Source organism: Eurosta solidaginis, chromosome 5 (genome assembly GCF_040869045.1).
Source record: "Eurosta solidaginis isolate ZX-2024a chromosome 5, ASM4086904v1, whole genome shotgun sequence".
In the NCBI taxonomy this organism is placed as follows: domain Eukaryota; kingdom Metazoa; phylum Arthropoda; class Insecta; order Diptera; family Tephritidae; genus Eurosta; species Eurosta solidaginis.
In genome coordinates this window covers 23,840,606-23,859,117 of record NC_090323.1, presented here as the reverse complement: position 1 = coordinate 23,859,117, position 18,512 = coordinate 23,840,606, and the positions used below count along the sequence as shown (strand labels likewise).

General features: G+C 32.3%; 1 protein-coding gene across 16 annotated transcripts in view; it reads right to left on the bottom strand.

Moving 5' to 3' along the window:
- The window catches only part of mub (poly(rC)-binding protein mub), a 298,074-nt gene that overhangs the window by 66,723 nt on the left and 212,839 nt on the right, over positions 1-18,512 (bottom strand). For 8 of the 16 annotated variants that reach the window (XM_067791288.1, XM_067791289.1, XM_067791290.1 and 5 more), the window contains exons 1-2: positions 17,308-17,836; positions 15,903-16,416 (exon numbers count right to left, since the gene is read on the bottom strand). In XM_067791288.1, coding sequence (XP_067647389.1) covers positions 15,903-15,992 — 90 coding nt within the window. In that variant the 5' untranslated portion in view covers positions 15,993-16,416; positions 17,308-17,836. Of the gene's footprint in view, positions 1-15,902; positions 16,430-17,307; positions 18,337-18,512 lie in introns of those variants that run through there. The other 8 variants (XM_067791278.1, XM_067791276.1, XM_067791282.1 and 5 more) reach the window with 6 other exon arrangements.

The window sequence follows — 18,512 nt, the reverse complement described above, 5'->3', positions numbered from 1 at the left end:
GAGCTGAGTTGTTTTAGCCATGTCCGTCTGTCCGTCTGTCCGTCTGTCTGTTTGTATGCAAACTAGTCCCTCAATTTTTGAGATATCGTGATAAAATTTGGTGAGCAGGTGTATTTGGGTGTCCGATTAGACATTTGTCGGAACCGACCGGATCGGACCACTATAGCATATATCCTCCATACAACCGATTTTTCAGAAAAAGAGGATTTTTGTAATATCTTACCCAATTTAACAGATTGAAGCTTCAAACTTCACCATATACTTTCGTATATTGAACATATTGTTGCCTGAAAAAATTTATGAGATCGGTCGTATATATAGTATATATCCCCTACAACCGATTGTTCAGATAAGGAACTTTTCGTAATTACTGCCCTATTTTAAGAGCTAGAGGCTTCAAATTTCAGCGAATGCTTACGTATATAGCATATATTGTTGTCTGAAAAAATCATAAAGATCGGTGGTATATATAGTATATATATGGTGGTATATATAGTATATATATATAGTATATATATATATATTTTCGCAAATTTTAGCCCCATTTTAACAGCTAGAAGCTTCAAATTTCACCGAATATTTACTTATATAGCATATATTGTTGTCTGAAAAAATTATAGAGATCGGTTGTATATATAGTATATATCTCATACAACCGATTGTTCAGATAAGAAACTTTTCGCAATTTCTACCCCATTTTAACAGCTATAAGCTTCAAATTTCACCGATTGCTTACGTATATAGCATATATTGTTGTCTGAAAAAATCATAGAGATCGGTTGTATATATAGTATATATCTCATACAACCGATTGTTCAGATAAGAAACTTTTCGCAATTTCTACCCCATTTTAACAGCTATAAGCTTCAAATTTCACTGATTGCTTACGTATATAGCATATATTGTTGTCTGAAAAAATCATAGAGATCGGTTCTATATATAGTATATATCTCATACAACCGATTGTTCAGATAAGAAACTTTTCGCAATTTCTACCCCATTTTAACAGCTAGAAGCTTCAAATTTCACCAACTGCTTACGTGTATAGCATATATTGATGTCTGAAAAAATCATTGAGATCGGTGATATACATAGTATATATCTCATACAACCGATTGTTCAGATAAGAAACTTTGCGCAATTTCTGCCCCGTTTTAACAGTTAGAAGCTTCAAATTTCACAAAATGCTTTCGTATATAGCATATATTGTTGTCTGAAAAAATCATAGAGATCGGTGGTATATATATTATATACTTCATATAAACTGTCATATTGACCCCTTTTTTACGGCTAGAAGCTTCAAGATTCATCAAATTTCATCAAATAGTTACGTTTACGTCATATATTTTTGAAATACGTGATTCGTAGCCATAGTTTTTACATGCAGACCACAAAAAACGTGAAGCTTTGCATCCTCACACAGATTACCTACCTATTTTTTATTTTATATTTATCTTAAAAATCGTTTAGATATGTTCAAATTTCACCAAATGCTTACGTGTATAGCATATATTGTTGTCTGAGAAAATCATAGATACCGGTGGTATATATAGTATATATCCCATACAACCGATTGTTCAGATAAGAAACTTTGCGCAATTTCTTCCCCATTTTAACAGTTATAAGCTTCAAATTTCACCGATTGCTTACGTATATAGTATGTATTGTTGTGTCAAAAAATCATAGAGATCGGTGATATATATAATATATATATGATTGTATATATAGTATATATATATAGTATATATATATTTTTTTTACGATTTCGGCCCCATTTTAACAGCTAGAAGCTTCAAATTTCACCAACTGCTTACGTGTATAGCATATATTGTTGTCTGAAAAAATCATAGAGATCGGTCGTATATATATTATATACTTCATATAAACTGTCATTCTGACCCCTTTTTTACGGCTAGAATCTTCAAAATTCATCAAATTTCATCAAATAGTTACGTTTTCGTTATATATTTTTGAAATACGTGATTCGTAGTCATAGTTTTTACACGCAGACCACAAAAAACCTGAAACTTTGCATCCTCACACAAAGTACCTACCCGTTTTTTATTTTATATTTATCTTAAAAATCGTTAAGGTATGTAGATCTGTTCACTATATATTTCTTATCTTATACATCCGATTATTCGGAGATTACGAACGGGATAAGATTATTGTTCAGCCCCATTCATGAAAGGTATGAAGTCTTCGGCACAGCCGAAGACAGTCCCGTTCTTACTTGTTTTTATTTGACATCGACAAAACTTGAATAGCCCAACCCATGCTAAACAAAAAAAAATAAACAAAGTACATTATTTTGCAACTGACAAGTTGCAAAGTGGAGGATTACAAATACGGTAAGACATGGACAAAAATCGCGAACTAAAACAAATTGACTTAAAGGCGGTTAAAAAAACGAGACGCAGAAGCCAACGCTTCTGAATTGTGTCAACAGACGCCCAGTTGAAGTTTTTGTTTTTTGTTTAAATAAAAAGTACAAAACACCAAAAAGGTAGCGGCAAAAAAAAAAATATAAATAAAAAAAAAGATGTGTAATACGAGTATTAGGAGTACAAAATGTTTTATTTGATGGGGTGACTGAATAAAGATGAATCGATAAATATTAGCGCACGTTTTTTTTGTCAAGACAACAACAAACAAAACAAATTGAGGGTGGGATTATCCTAGTTAGTACAAGTGTTTTTTGAATACGAATATATAATTTTGTGATTAACAATAAGACATTGATTGCAATACTAATGAACTTGTTGACAAAAATGATAAATTGCAAAATTTTTAATTAAGATATCATTATCGGTAATTTTATATTAATTAAATATCTCTTTTTACAAAAGGCGGGGTCAATACTGCACATTTTTACGTGAGTGTGTGCTGATGTCAGCCTAAAACACATATAATCACAACAAAAAAAAAAAAAAAAAGGGATCTAATTAAGTAAATCAGCGCCTCAACGGGGGTTCTCTTTATTACCCACACACTTCAGTGTGCACCGTTTGTACTAAAAGATTGCATTGGATGACACTAAATACAATCTATCTTGGTGTGGTACGAGGCCATCTTAAATCTCTGTCATTTTATGGGTAATGACATCCCGTTTCTCGACAACTCCACCATGAGTTTCAATAACGACTTATAAATTGAGTCTTAATCTGACCTTTGAATCGCCATCTGAGAGGTTTTCCGCATACGGTTTCTTGCAATGGACTCTCAAACCGTTACAGGGAGTCATGGAGTTTCTTTGCAAAATGCAACTGCCTTAGCAGATTCTATTCGGAGTCGGTAGCTGCGCCGAAAAAGTAGCACACCAAAAATTCTTATCGAAGCTATATAAAAAAATTAAAAAAATAATTTTTTTAAGTTAAACGGTTTTATTGAAAACAATTCTTACATGAAGTAATAATAAAGCTAAAAGCTAGAAAATAATTAGGTAGGTCCTAAGTACTAGTCATCACACTCCTCAACAATCTAGGGCGTTGATCAGATAATTAAATAAAAAAAAAGTATTAAGGTTGAGTTGGTCTTACTTATGACATCAATAGATTTTTGACGCGTCCAACGCTTTAATTTAATTGTCTGATCAACGCCCTAGATTGATGAGGAGTGTGATGACTAGTACTTAGGACCTACCTAATTATTTTCTAGCTTTTAGCATTATTATTACTTCATGTAAGTATTGTTTTCAATAAAACCGTTTAACTTAAATTTTTTTTTAAATTATTTTATTTTCAAGTTTTTACTCTTTATTTAATTGCCTTTTATTTCTCATTCTATTTAGTTCATTTAGTTACTCATTATTACAAGGAATCTTTCCTGACAATTGGTTACAATCTAAGTCCTCAATACATAATCCTTCCAAAGACTTTACTCGACTCTGCGCCACGTACGCTTGTCCCTCCTCGAACTCCAAAATATGTTGATGTCACTTCTACCGGACTGTATGTAATATTTGTTCCAAATACGAGCCAAATCGGACATCATAGGTCGCTTTCCATTCATGTATGTGTTATGTGTTCCAAATATAGACCAAATCGGACCACAAATAAGATATTTTTGAATATCTCAATCCTTATGCCACCTAGCGGCGATTTTTTTTATAGGTCGCTTTCTATTCTTGCATGTATTATGTGTTTCAAATATGAACCAAACCGGACACAAATACGATTTTTTGAAATATTTCGATCCATGCGCCACCTATCGGAGTTTTTTTCTTATTATTGTATTGTCATCGGGTTCTGAAGTATGTTCCAAGTTTCAAGCTTGTAGCTTATCGGGAAGTTACTTAAATTTCAATTAAAAAATTCGTGCCGGCCGGCCGTCCACCCTGTCAAGTCAAGCTAAATAAAATCGTATAGGGTAACCAATAGATGCGTTCTGGTCGGGATATTTAAAAAACATCCAGTTTGCCGGCAAGTTTGGAATAAATGACATGGGAAGTAATAGATTTACTCCAGTCGAATGGCCGCGCTGGAATAGTGCTATTCCGAAGATTGCATTTACAGGCCGACTTCGTTAAAATTTTAAATATTGAAAAACCATTTGTTAAGAAATATTATGGTATTCAAATAAGCTGGATACGATCTTGATAAGCTTGGGGAACGATAAAAGTTGTGATAGAGGTATGGTAAGGGGTAAAGGCAGAGTAGAGTAAGGAGTATAGTGATGTCTGATAGAGGAAGTCAAAATATTGAGACTTTTTGCAATTACACCTTCATATTCCAGATCAAAACTCGAGTAGGACGGCCCCTCTCGAGGCGGCTTGACAGCAATAACGGAAGAATACTCCGAGAAAATAAAGACCAAGAAAATCTTCCAATTTGTAGTTAAACCAGCCACTTCCGAAAGCCGATCCCGTTATAAAAGCCTTTACAATAAAATGTCTTTGTTTTTGCTTAATCCGAGACTTAAAAATAAGACCTTCGGTATGATTGGCCCGCCTATTCTTCAACCATCCAGTGAAGTATGATTTCTGCAGATTCAGTGTACTCTTCTTCTTCTTGTAGCGATAAAAAGGCTTCCCGAAGATTTTGGAGAGCTTTATCGGTTTTTATAGTCCTTCGCTGGATTTTGATATGCTACTTTCCGGAAAATAGCACCATTAAGGTACTAGATCGACCATCGGGAAAGATTGATTATGAGCACATTGAACCTTCAAGTTTACTTAACCCCCCTTCCGTATAAAACTTGGGGTCGCCAAAGCCTTGCCTGCTAAATAAATAAAATACGCCACTGGTAGGTGAGGTTGACAATTGGGTTGGATAAGATATCGAAAGGGTTGAATGAACCACACAATGCCTTAAGTTCCTTGATTCAGTACCTCGTGCGGTTATTTGGTCCGTTTTCTTTCAAACCTTCAAAGGGAATTGTAAAGTGAGAGACCAACATTTAACTTGTTCCTTCTACCCTTCAATGGCAAAGAAACTCAACCTTCTAGCTAAATGATTTTTGCTTCACCATAAAGTAGAGTAAATTCATTTAACGCATTGCGCAATGACAAGTTTTGCGAATATTTTTTATTTTTTTTTTTTCAAACAATTTATCACCATTTGCTATGCATTATATTTTAATGTACTGCCTGTCTGCTAATTTTTAATTGACCCTACCGTGAAAATGGCATTAGCGCAGATTTGAGTGCATTTCATTTTGCAATAAGTTATGCACATAAGCTGTTGCTGTTGCAGTTCTTATTTTAGGGGTTTCAGCAAAAAGTTATTTGAAACACGACGACAGGTGTATTGGCTGACGGCACAAAGTGGACATGACGCAAAATTTATGTGGTCAGTTCGATATGGCGGAGTGCCTTGCAAATTTACAAAAATCTAAAAATTGAATTTAACATCGTGAATTAAAGATAGATGTCGAAACAAAAACAACAACAAATAAACAGAAAAAGAAAGGTAACGAAGCACTACAATGTTGCGATTTGGCAAAAATATATTTATATATTCTCATTTGCTTTGCTGTCGTGGCTCGAATAAAAATAAGGAAAAAAGTGCGCTAGAAATTGGATTTTTTTTACAAGAAAAGTGCATAGCCGCCGCTATCTTGGCATCGTCAACACGAGCGCCCACCATGCGCCGTCGCCCCGCCCTTTGATTTTGCCTATCAATTATGTTTCTAATTTTAAGTCAGCTAGCGCATCTTTGTTGTTGTAATTTTGTTGTTAACGTGTAATGAACAACGACAACACGTCAACGACATCGACGACTGCAATTGCAACAAATCCCCCATACTTACGTAGTACCAAATACAAATTTTGAGGGCCTAAGAATAATTGTGTTTTTGGCAGCCACTCAAGTTATGTGCAAACGGAGGACAAAATATATATCTAGTAAAAGAAAAAAAAAAACAAAATTACGTATAAGAAATGCATTCTTCCCTATTTGTTGTATATAGAAATGAAAAGCAACAACACTGACCAGTGAGTGAAAAAAATGTCAGTAGCGAAAATTCAAAACGAATTAAAAAAATTTTACAAGACAACCTTTATATGAAACGGTCGACTGCTTTTGTTTTATTTACACTGAAGCAAAAAAAAGAAACTAGTAAAATCAATCGAATTACAGTTAAATTCAACCGAACTTCTGTAAGTTTTTATCCATTGCAAATAATTGGAGAATAAACTTCGCTCAATTCAACAAAAACAATAATATCATCATACGTAAGCAATAGCTCTCTTAATAATTGTTACTGTCGTCCTAACAATATCATCGAAAAGTGTTTAAATAACAGCTTTTCATCAGCTTCGGTGTAACAGTTAATAATACAGAGATCTCTGTTGCACAATTGTCATAAAAATAAAGTACTGAGCGCCGTGAGCGTGAGTTTCTCTTCAAAATTAGCTCATGCTTTCTTTATTGACAGCTGTTCGCTCTCGAACTGACCAGTGAAGTCAGTTAGATTGATTGAGAATCTGTAATTTTTACAGAATAGTTATTATTTGCTTAAGGGCAACAGTTTCTCTTCTGTTGAAATTATTAATTAAATAAATTTGTTCTCTTGAAAAAAAAAAAAACTATGTTGAATTAACTAAAATGCCATCAATTTTACCTAATTTCTGTTCATTCAAGAAAAAAATAAAAGATTTGTTGATTTCATATGCAAATTTTCTATCATCTTTTAATGAAACTTGAGGTCTCTAGCTCACTATACTCTGCAGAATCGTGAATTTATTTGGAAATCTATAACAAGATTTCCCAATTTTAAGATGGTTTTCTAATTATATCGTTCCAAGCGTCAGCTATCGGAACCTAGTTATATTTTTGTCGAATTTCCGCATATTTTTGACCCACATTCCAATTTGAAAGCCCCTAGTTCATACGTGCGTAAAGCTGGCAGACCCAAGTGCTCAAAAATAAGTTAAAGTTGTGTGATAATTAAGTGCATTTTAGGTGCTATTTAGGGCCACAAAAGATAATTTAGGTGCTCATTTGGTTTTCGAGATATTCGCAAAAAAGTGTGGGTCTGCTAGGTTAACGTCAAGCTAGCAGACCCAAAATTTAAATTTAATTTTTTTTAAATAAAACGTATATCAAAATTAGGAGCTATTTAGGTGCTTTTTAGGGCCACAAAAGATAATTTAGGTTTTCATTTCGTTTTCGAGATATTCGCAAAAAGGTGTGGGTCTGCTAGGTTAACGTCAAGCTAGCAGACCCACAACTTAAATTTCATTTTATTTTAAATAAAAAATATATCAAAATTAGGAGCTATTTAAGTGCTTTTTAGGGCCACAAAAGATAATTTAGGTTTTCATTTCGTTTTCGAGATATTCGCAAAAAGGTGTGGGTCTGCTAGGTTAACGTCAAGCTAGCAGACCCAAAATTTAAATTTCATTTTTTTTTAATAAAAAGTATATCAAAATTAGGAGCTACTTAGGTGCTTTTTAGGGCCACAAAAGATAATTTAGGTTTTCATTTCGTTTTCGAGATATTCGCAAAAAGGTGTGGGTCTGCTAGGTTATCGTCAAGCTAGCGGACCCAAAATTTAAATTTCATTTTTTTTTTGAATAAAAAGTATATCCAAATTAGGAGCTATTTAGGTGCTTTTTAGGGCCACAAAAGATAATTTAGGTTTTCATTTCGTTTTCGAGATATTCGCAAAAAGGTGTGGGTCTGCTAGGTTAACGTCAAGCTAGCAGACCCACAACTTAAATTTCGTTTTATTTTAAATAAAAAATATTTCAAAATTAGGAGCTATTTAGGTGCTTTTTAGGGCCACAAAAGATAATTTAGGTTTTCATTTCGTTTTCGAGATATTCGCAAAAAGGTGTGGGTCTGCTAGGTTAACGTCAAGCTAGAAGACCCAAAATTTAAATTTCATTTTTTTTAAATAAAAAGTATATCAAAATTAGGAGCTATTTAGGTGCTTTTTAGGGTCACAAAAGATAATTTAGGTTTTCATTTCGTTTTCGAGATATTCGCAAAAAGGTGTGGGTCTGCTAGGTTAACGTCAAGCTAGCAGACCCAAAATTTAAATTTCATTTTTTTTGAATAAAAATTATATCAAAATAAGGAGCTATTTAGGTGCTTTTTAGGGCCACAAAAGCTAATTTAGGTTTTCATTTCGTTTTCGAGCTATTCGCAAAAAGGTGTGGGTCTGCTAGGTTAACGTCAAGCTAGCAGACCCAAAATTTAAATTTAATTTTTTTTAAATAAAAAGTATATCAAAATTAGGAGCTATTTAGGTGCTTTTTAGGGCCACAAAAGATAATTTAGGTTTTCATTTCGTTTTCGAGATATTCGCAAAAAGGTGTGGGTCTGCTAGGTTAACGTCAAGCTAGCAGACCCAAAATTTAAATTTCATTTTTTTTAAATAAAAAGTATATCAAAATTAGGAGCTATTTAGGTGCTTTTTAGGGCCACAAAAGATAATTTAGGTTTTCATTTCGTTTTCGAGATATTCGCAAAAAGGTGTGGGTCTGCTAGGTTAACGTCAAGCTAGCATACCCACAATTTAAATTTCATTTTTTTTAAATAAAAAGTATATCAAAATTAGGAGCTATTTAGGGGCTTTTTAGGGCCACAAAAGATAATTTAGGTTTTCATTTCGTTTTCGAGATATTCGCAAAAAGGTGTGGGTCTGCTAGGTTAACGTCAAGCTAGCAGACCCAAAATTTTAATTTAATTTTTTTTAAATAAAAGGTGTATCAAAATTAGGAGCTATTTAGGTGCTTTTTAGGGCCACAAAAGATAATTTAGGTTTTCATTTCGTTTTCGAGATATTCGCAAAAAGGTGTGGGTCTGCTAGGTTAACGTCAAGCTAGCAGACCCAAAATTTAAATTTAATTTTTTTAAATAAAAAGTATATCAAAATTAGGAGCTATTTAGGTGCTTTTTAGGGCCACAAAAGATAATTTAGGTTTTCATTTGGTTTTCGAGATATTCGCAAAAAGGTGTGGGTCTGCTAGGTTAACGTCAAGCTAGCAGACCCAAAATTTAAATTGTGGCCCTAAAAAGCGCCTAAATAGCTCCTAATTTTGATATACTTTTTATTTTAAAAAAATTAAATTTAAATTTTGGGTCTGCCAGCTTGACGTTAACCTAGCAGACCCGCACCTTTTTGCGAATATCTCGAAAACGAAATGAAAACCTAAATTATCTTTTGTGGCCCTAAATAGCTCCTAATTTTGATATATTTTTTATTTAAAATAAAATGAAATTTAAGTTGTGGGTCTGCTAGCTTGACGTTAACCTAGCAGACCCACACCTTTTTGCGAATATCTCGAAAACGAAATGAAAACCTAAATTATCTTTTGTGGCCCTAAAAAGCACCTAAATAGCTCCTAATTTTGATATACTTTTTATTTAAAAAAAATGAAATTTAAATTTTGGGTCTGCTAGCTTGACGTTAACCTAGCAGACCCACACCTTTCTGCGAATATCTCGAAAACGAAATGAAAACCTAAATTATATTTTGTGGCCCTAAAAAGCACCTAAATAGCTCCTAATTTGGTATACTTTTTATTTAAAAAAAATGAAATTTAAATTTTGGGTCTGCTAGCTTGACGTTAACCTAGCAGACCCACACCTTTTTGCGAATATCTCGAAAACGAAATTAAAACCTAAATTATCTTTTGTGGCCCTAAAAAGCACCTAAATAGCTCCTAATTTTGATATACTTTTTATTTAAAAAAATGAAATTTAAATTTTAGGTCTGCTAGCTTGACGTTAACCTAGCAGACCCACACCTTTTTGCGAATATCTCGAAAACGAAATGAAAACCTAAATTATCTTTTGTGGCCCTAAAAAGCACCTAAATAGCTCCTAATTTTGATATATTTTTTATTTAAAATAAAATGAAATTTAAGTTGTGGGTCTGCTAGCTTGACGTTAACCTAGCAGACCCACACCTTTTTGCGAATATTTCGAAAACGAGATGAAAACCTAAATTATCTTTTGTGGCCCTAAAAAGCACCTAAATAGCTCCTAATTTTGATATACTTTTTATTTAAAAAAAATGAAATTTAAATTTTGGGTCTGCTAGCTTGACGTTAACCTAGCAGACCCACACCTTTTTGCGAATATCTCGAAAACGAAATGAAAACCAAAATTATCTTTTGTGTCCCTAAAAAGCACCTAAATAGCTCCTAATTTTGATATACTTTTTATTTAAAAAAAATGAAATTTAAATTTTGGGTCTGCTAGCTTGACGTTAACCTAGCAGACCCACACCTTTTTGCGAATATCTCGAAAACGAAATGAAAACCTAAATTATCTTTTGTGGCCCTAAAAAGCACCTAAATAGCTCCTAATTTTGATATATTTTTTATTTAAAATAAAATGAAATTTAAGTTGTGGGTCTGCTAGCTTGACGTTAACCTAGCAGACCCACACCTTTTTGCGAATATTTCGAAAACGAGATGAAAACCTAAATTATCTTTTGTGGCCCTAAAAAGCACCTAAATAGCTCCTAATTTTGATATACTTTTTATTTAAAAAAAAATCAAATTTAAATTTTGGGTCTGCTAGCTTGACGTTAACCTAGCAGACCCATACCTTTCTGCGAATATCTCGAAAACGAAATGAAAACCTAAATTATCTTTTGTGGCCCTAAAAAGCACCTAAATAGCTCCTAATTTTGATATACTTTTTATTTAAAAAAAATGAAATTTAAATTTTGGGTCTGCTAGCTTGACGTTAACCTAGCAGACCTACACCTTTTTGCGAATATCTCGAAAACGAAATGAAAACCTAAATTATCTTTTGTGGCCCTAAAAAGCACCTAAATAGCTCCTAATTTTGATATACTTTTTATTTAAATAAAATGAAATTTAAATTTTGGGTCTGCTAGCTTGACGTTAACCTAGCAGACCCACACCTTTTTGCGAATATCTCGAAAACGAAATGAAAACCTAAATTATCTTTTGTGGTCCTAAAAAGCACCTAAATAGCTCCTAATTTTGATATATTTTTTTATTTAAAATAAAATGAAATTTAAGTTGTGGGTCTGCTAGCTTGACGTTAACCTAGCAGACCCACACCTTTTTGCGAATATCTCGAAAATGAAATGAAAACCTAAATTATCTTTTGTGGCCCTAAAAAGCACCTAAATAGCTCCTAATTTGGATATACTTTTTATTTAAATAAAATGAAATTTAAGTTGTGGGTCTGCTAGCTTGACGTTAACCTAGCAGACCCACACCTTTTTGCGAATATCTCGAAAACGAAATGAAAACCTAAATTATCTTTTGTGGCCCTAAAAAGCACCTAAATAGCTCCTAATTTGGATATACTTTTTATTTAAAAAAAATGAAATTTAAATTTTGGGTCTGCTAGCTTGACGTTAACCTAGCAGACCCACACCTTTTTGCGAATATCTCGAAAACGAAATGAAAACCTAAATTATCTTTTGTGGCCCTAAAAAGCACCTAAATAGCTCCTAATTTTGATATATTTTTTATTTAAAATAAAATGAAATTTAAGTTGTGGGTCTGCTAGCTTGACGTTAACCTAGCAGACCCACACCTTTTTGCGAATATCTCGAAAACGAAATGAAAACCTAAATTATCTTTTGTGGTCCTAAAAAGCACCTAAATAGCTCCTAATTTTGATATACTTTTTATTTAAAAATAATGAAATTTAAATTTTGGGTCTGCTAGCTTGACGTTAACCTAGCAGACCCACACCTTTTTGCGAATAGCTCGAAAACGAAATGAAAACCTAAATTAGCTTTTGTGGCCCTAAAAAGCACCTAAATAGCTCCTTATTTTGATATAATTTTTATTCAAAAAAAATGAAATTTAAATTTTGGGTCTGCTAGCTTGACGTTAACCTAGCAGACCCACACCTTTTTGCGAATATCTCGAAAACGAAATGAAAACCTAAATTATCTTTTGTGGCCCTAAAAAGCACCTAAATAGCTCCTAATTTTGATATACTTTTTATTTAAAAAAAATTAAATTTAAATTTTGGGTCTGCTAGCTTGACGTTAACCTAGCAGACCCACACCTTTTTGCGAATAGCTCGAAAACGAAATGAAAACCTAAATTAGCTTTTGTGGCCCTAAAAAGCACCTAAATAGCTCCTTATTTTGATATAATTTTTATTCAAAAAAAATGAAATTTAAATTTTGGGTCTGCTAGCTTGACGTTAACCTAGCAGACCCACACCTTTTTGCGAATAGCTCGAAAACGAAATGAAAACCTAAATTAGCTTTTGTGGCCCTAAAAAGCACCTAAATAGCTCCTTATTTTGATATAATTTTTATTCAAAAAAAATGAAATTTAAATTTTGGGTCTGCTAGCTTGACGTTAACCTAGCAGACCCACACCTTTTTGCGAATATCTCGAAAACGAAATGAAAACCTAAATTATCTTTTGTGGCCCTAAAAAGCACCTAAATAGCTCCTAATTTTGATATACTTTTTATTTAAAAAAAATTAAATTTAAATTTTGGGTCTGCTAGCTTGACGTTAACCTAGCAGACCCACACCTTTTTGCGAATAGCTCGAAAACGAAATGAAAACCTAAATTAGCTTTTGTGGCCCTAAAAAGCACCTAAATAGCTCCTTATTTTGATATAATTTTTATTCAAAAAAAATGAAATTTAAATTTTGCTAGCTTGACGTTAACCTAGCAGACGTTAACCTAGCAGACCCACACCTTTTTGCGAATATCTCGAAAACGAAATGAAAACCTAAATTATCTTTTGTGACCCTAAAAAGCACCTAAATAGCTCCTAATTTTGATATACTTTTTATTTAAAAAAAATGAAATTTAAATTTTGGGTCTTCTAGCTTGACGTTAACCTAGCAGACCCACACCTTTTTGCGAATATCTCGAAAACGAAATGAAAACCTAAATTATCTTTTGTGGCCCTAAAAAGCACCTAAATAGCTCCTAATTTTGATATATTTTTTATTTAAAATAAAACGAAATTTAAGTTGTGGGTCTGCTAGCTTGACGTTAACCTAGCAGACCCACACCTTTTTGCGAATATCTCGAAAACGAAATGAAAACCTAAATTATCTTTTGTGGCCCTAAAAAGCACCTAAATAGCTCCTAATTTGGATATACTTTTTATTTAAAAAAAATGAAATTTAAATTTTGGGTCTGCTAGCTTGACGATAACCTAGCAGACCCACACCTTTTTGCGAATATCTCGAAAACGAAATGAAAACCTAAATTATCTTTTGTGGCCCTAAAAAGCACCTAAGTAGCTCCTAATTTTGATATACTTTTTATTTAAAAAAAATGAAATTTAAATTTTGGGTCTGCTAGCTTGACGTTAACCTAGCAGACCCACACCTTTTTGCGAATATCTCGAAAACGAAATGAAAACCTAAATTATCTTTTGTGGCCCTAAAAAGCACTTAAATAGCTCCTAATTTTGATATATTTTTTATTTAAAATAAAATGAAATTTAAGTTGTGGGTCTGCTAGCTTGACGTTAACCTAGCAGACCCACACCTTTTTGCGAATATCTCGAAAACCAAATGAGCACCTAAATTATCTTTTGTGGCCCTAAATAGCACCTAAAATGCACTTAATTCTCAAACAACTTAAATTTATTTTTGAGCACTTGGGTCTGCCAGCTTTACGCACGTCTAGTTCATTGAAAACTTACTTTAAAGTCGATTTTGGAAATCCTAAGTTGTACTTATGTGGATTTTAAGATGGTTTTCTAATTATATCGTTCCAAGCGTCAGCTATCGGAACCTAGTTATATTTTTGTCGAATTTCCGCATATTTTTGACCCACATTCCAATTTGAAAGCCCCTAGTTCATTGAAAACTTACTTTAAAGTCGATTTTGGAAATCCTAAGTTGTACTTATGTGGATTTTCAACATTTCGTTCTATGCGCCACCTAGCGGATTTTTTCTCTTATATTATGTCATCGGATTTGAACTAAGTTCTACATTTCCTATATCTAGCAGATGCGCTTTTCCCAGATTTAAAAAATTTCAGAATATCCCATTCAATACGCTATCTATGTATATATTCCTTATGTATATTGGGTTCTTGACAGAATTAGCGCAGAGCTACTTCATTAAGAGACGGTACTAGTTCTAATTCTGTCCCCTCGCAGAGTTCAACTGATACTGTAAAGATTGTGACATCCTACAGGATTTGCAGACCTTTCGAACGCGTTTTTAACTTATTAAGTCGTAAGTGGTTCTGATATAGTCGCTGCTCTTGAGTAACTAATTTGAATTCGTATAGCTAAAGCGCTGTTGTCTCGCTGTGCAACCAATTAGTACCAGCTCGAAGGTAGTCATTAAACCAATAGTTCGAAACTGGTACTTTGCGTGACTGTCTCCCATTTTCGCTGCAGGGTACATATACATAGCTTAGTCTTCAGTGCTGTTGGTACAACTGTGGCTATCAACTGTCTCCGTTTAGCACCAGTTCGTAGGTAGTCATAAAACCAGTAGTGTGAATCTGTGGCCTTGCGTGAATGCCTGCCATATACGCTGCAGGAGTGTTCTAGCTTCTATCACTAAAGGGGTAGATCTAGCAAATACTTTCCTATATTTAAGGTTCTATTTTCTCTGGAAAAATATGGTCAAAAAAGTGTTAGGAACGTGCTCGAAACGTTCGAAGAAGGGAGATATATCACCTTTCCCTAGCATACTTTAATAATACGGACCGCTAGGGTCGGCACGAAGAAAGGCTAGCTTTGCCTTTTAGGTCTTGCAGATGCTTTAAAGTCGATGAGAAGGAGAAATCAATAACAGATCTCCTCCTCAAGCAATCAATTTTTTGAAGCCTGTTAAAACAGTTTTCTATGAGAAACGGATGATGACTTTAATAGCTAAAAATTTTCTTACAAGGTTACGCATTGTATGTGTGTTTGCCCCACTTATACTTGCTTGCGTATTTGTGTGGTACTAAAAACCAATTTCTTAGCAATCATTTTGGGGTATTTCGAATGCGATAATCTATTGAATCGCTTGAAGGAAACTAAATAAAAATTAATGGCAAAATTTGATGAATCACAAAGCATGGTCATTTTGAACGATATTAAGCTTTAACTTCTCCCTTCAATACTTTGCTTTAAAGAATTTATTGTATTCCTTCATTTAGTTTGTAATGTAAGAATCATTAAACGAAAGGCGAAAAACGAATATATTCATTTCCTTGGGCGTTAGTTAATAGCAATAGTTCAATAGCGTACAGAAATTTATTATTTTTCGCCTTTACGTTGTGTTTTGAAAATCATCAAGCAAAGCTCTGGGCCCTTACTCTGTATAGCAATGCGAAAGAAGTTTCTTACAGTAAGGTCCTTGAATGTTCTTCAGCAGTCTTTGCACTAACAGCTTAGTTCTGTATTTAGTTACTAAACTTGAAATTTTTTATAAGAGCCTAACGATATTTAAACAAATGTTATACACAATCAATTTCCGCTCCCTCTCCCAATTTTTTCAACGCTTTTATTTCTGTTTAACTTACCTTTCCTTGCATTATCAGCCTTATTGTTAGTGTGACTGAGTCGTCATTCTTCGACGGCGAATTTGTTGTGTTATTGTCTTCCATATCCATATTTGTTGGTGTTGTTGGGGTTGTTACTGCTGACGCTGTTTTGGCCGCCGTTTTTGCTGCTTTTGTTATAACGTTTGCGGTTAAATATTTTTATTTCCTTGTTATTGTGGTAAGCGCTGTGCTGCTGCTGCGTTTACTAATGTTTCTTATTTTGTTGTTGTATTTTTCAACTTTTTTATCTATAAGCTCCCTTCACAAATAAACACTGCTGTAATCACACAAAAAAATTTCTTTTTATTTCTGATGTGTAGCACGGCAGGGGTGATTGGAGTATGGGATTTAGGTATCCGGTGTTGGTAGATGGTTTATTTGAGTTGAATGCTTTCTTTTGCAAACCTATTTTTCTGCTGTTTTTTTGCAACTTTTTTAAAATCTCTGTTTCTTTTCACTTCTTAATAATTTCTTCGTACTTTATTGTAAATACCTAGAATTTATAACTGATATATTTTAATTAAACCTTTCGATTTGAGTTTTGAGTTATTATACAAGAAAAACGAGTATACAATTATATACACATATCGATATATCACTCGTCGCAATATAGTATAAAAAATTCAATTAATTAGTTAATGAATTAATAAATTATTGGTGTCTTTTGTAGTTCACTTTGTTTGCTGTGCTGTTTGTGTGTGTGTATTTTTCGGCATCTTCTTTCTTTTATTTAAGTTATGATAAGCATTCACTTTGTTTACAGTGAACTTCTATATAAATAAAGCATTGAGCATTTTTATATGTTTTAATTTTTAATTGCATTGCTATTTTTAAATGTTTTTTTTTTTACAAAAATGCACATCAAACACTTTGTTTGGTTTTAATACATATTCCCTTTTTTAACTGTTTTTTCTTTCTACTACAATTTTCCCCACCCTTTTCACTACTAAATCTCCTACTTTTTTTAATATTCCTTACGCCCTTTACAATTTTTTATAAGCATTTTTCGTTTAGACTCTGTTCTTTAACTACCTTTTTTCCAAAACTATTTATATTACATTAACCACTTTGTGCCTTATAACCTTGCAATCCTTCAAGATTTTTTTTTTCCTGAAAACTACGAATTAACCATTTTGTTTTGTTATTTTGTTGACCGCCTTTTTTCTGCTACCATTTCTTCTACATTAATCACTTTATTTGCTTTAAATCCTGTTTTCTTATTTTAATTAATGTTTATGTCTTGCTACTACTTTTTAAACTACCTTTTTTCTACTGCCGTTTCGAATACTTCCATAATTTCCCTACTCTTCTATTTTCCTTGTGAATTTTCTGAGTTTATATAGACATTTTTGATTTTCATTTTATTCCAATTTTTTTTTATTACCACTTTTTTATTTTTACAGTCTTTTACACAATATTTTTATTTTCTTTACTATTGTAATTTTTTCTTTCGGCAAGGAAATTTTGTTACAGTGTTTTCTCAAACTTATTTATTTTTTGCCATGTTTTGCACTATTGTTTTAAAATTTCCCTAGATTTCCTTAAATTCCTCTTGTTTTTAAATTTGACTTTTTCAATTTTCGCCAAACAATTTTTCATACTACTTTTTCTAATAAATTTTTTTTATTATTATTTTCACACTATTATTTTTAGTTTCCCCTTCACCAACTTTTAGATTTGTATTGCACGTTTTCCCACTTTTTACCAAATTGTTGCTACTAATCTTTGAATTCTGGCTCCTATATCACCACTACTATTTTTAATTCCCTACAACAGTTTTTCAATTTTAACTTACTTTTCTCAAAGTTTTGGTTAACAACTTTTGTAATTTTTTTTTTAGTTCGTCTACAATTTACACCAATATTTTCAATTTCCCTTTCCAAATTTTTAGACTTCTGTTGTAATTTTTCTTACTTTTTTTGAAAAACAAAAAAGAAATTTCTATTACTTTTTAAATTTGGGTTCCTATTTGCTCAATATATTTTTAATTTCTCATAAACATTTTGAATTTGATATTTTTTTTAGTTTCGGGTACTATTTTTTATTACTACTTTTAATTATTCCTATGTTATTTTCTATCCTTTTTTTCTTTGACAAATAATGTTTAATATTATTTTTCCTAAATATTTATTTTTATTTTTGGGTACTGTTGCTACTGCCTTTTCTTATGCGGTTTATAATTTTGGCTACTATTTTTTCACTACTATTTTTTTATTTTCACTAGAATAATTATTTTAATGGTTTTTTTTTTACTTTTTCAAAAACAATGTTTGTTACTTTTTTTTCAAAAGCTTTATTTTTATTTCTAGGTACTATTTTTCACTACTATTATTCTTTAAAATAGTTTAAAATGATTTTTTTTTGAATTCTCATCGGTTTCCTTTTGAAACTTTTTATTACTTTTACTAAGTATGGTTCCTACCTCACTTGTTTTTTGTCTTATTTTCTAATTTTTGAAATAAATTTTTGCTAAAAGAATTCTACTACTTTTTAAATTTTCTGCTCCTTTTTTAAATTTCTACTACATTTTTTTACTACTATCTTAAAACATCTCTGTAGTTCACACGTATTTTTTTGTTTACTAGCTTT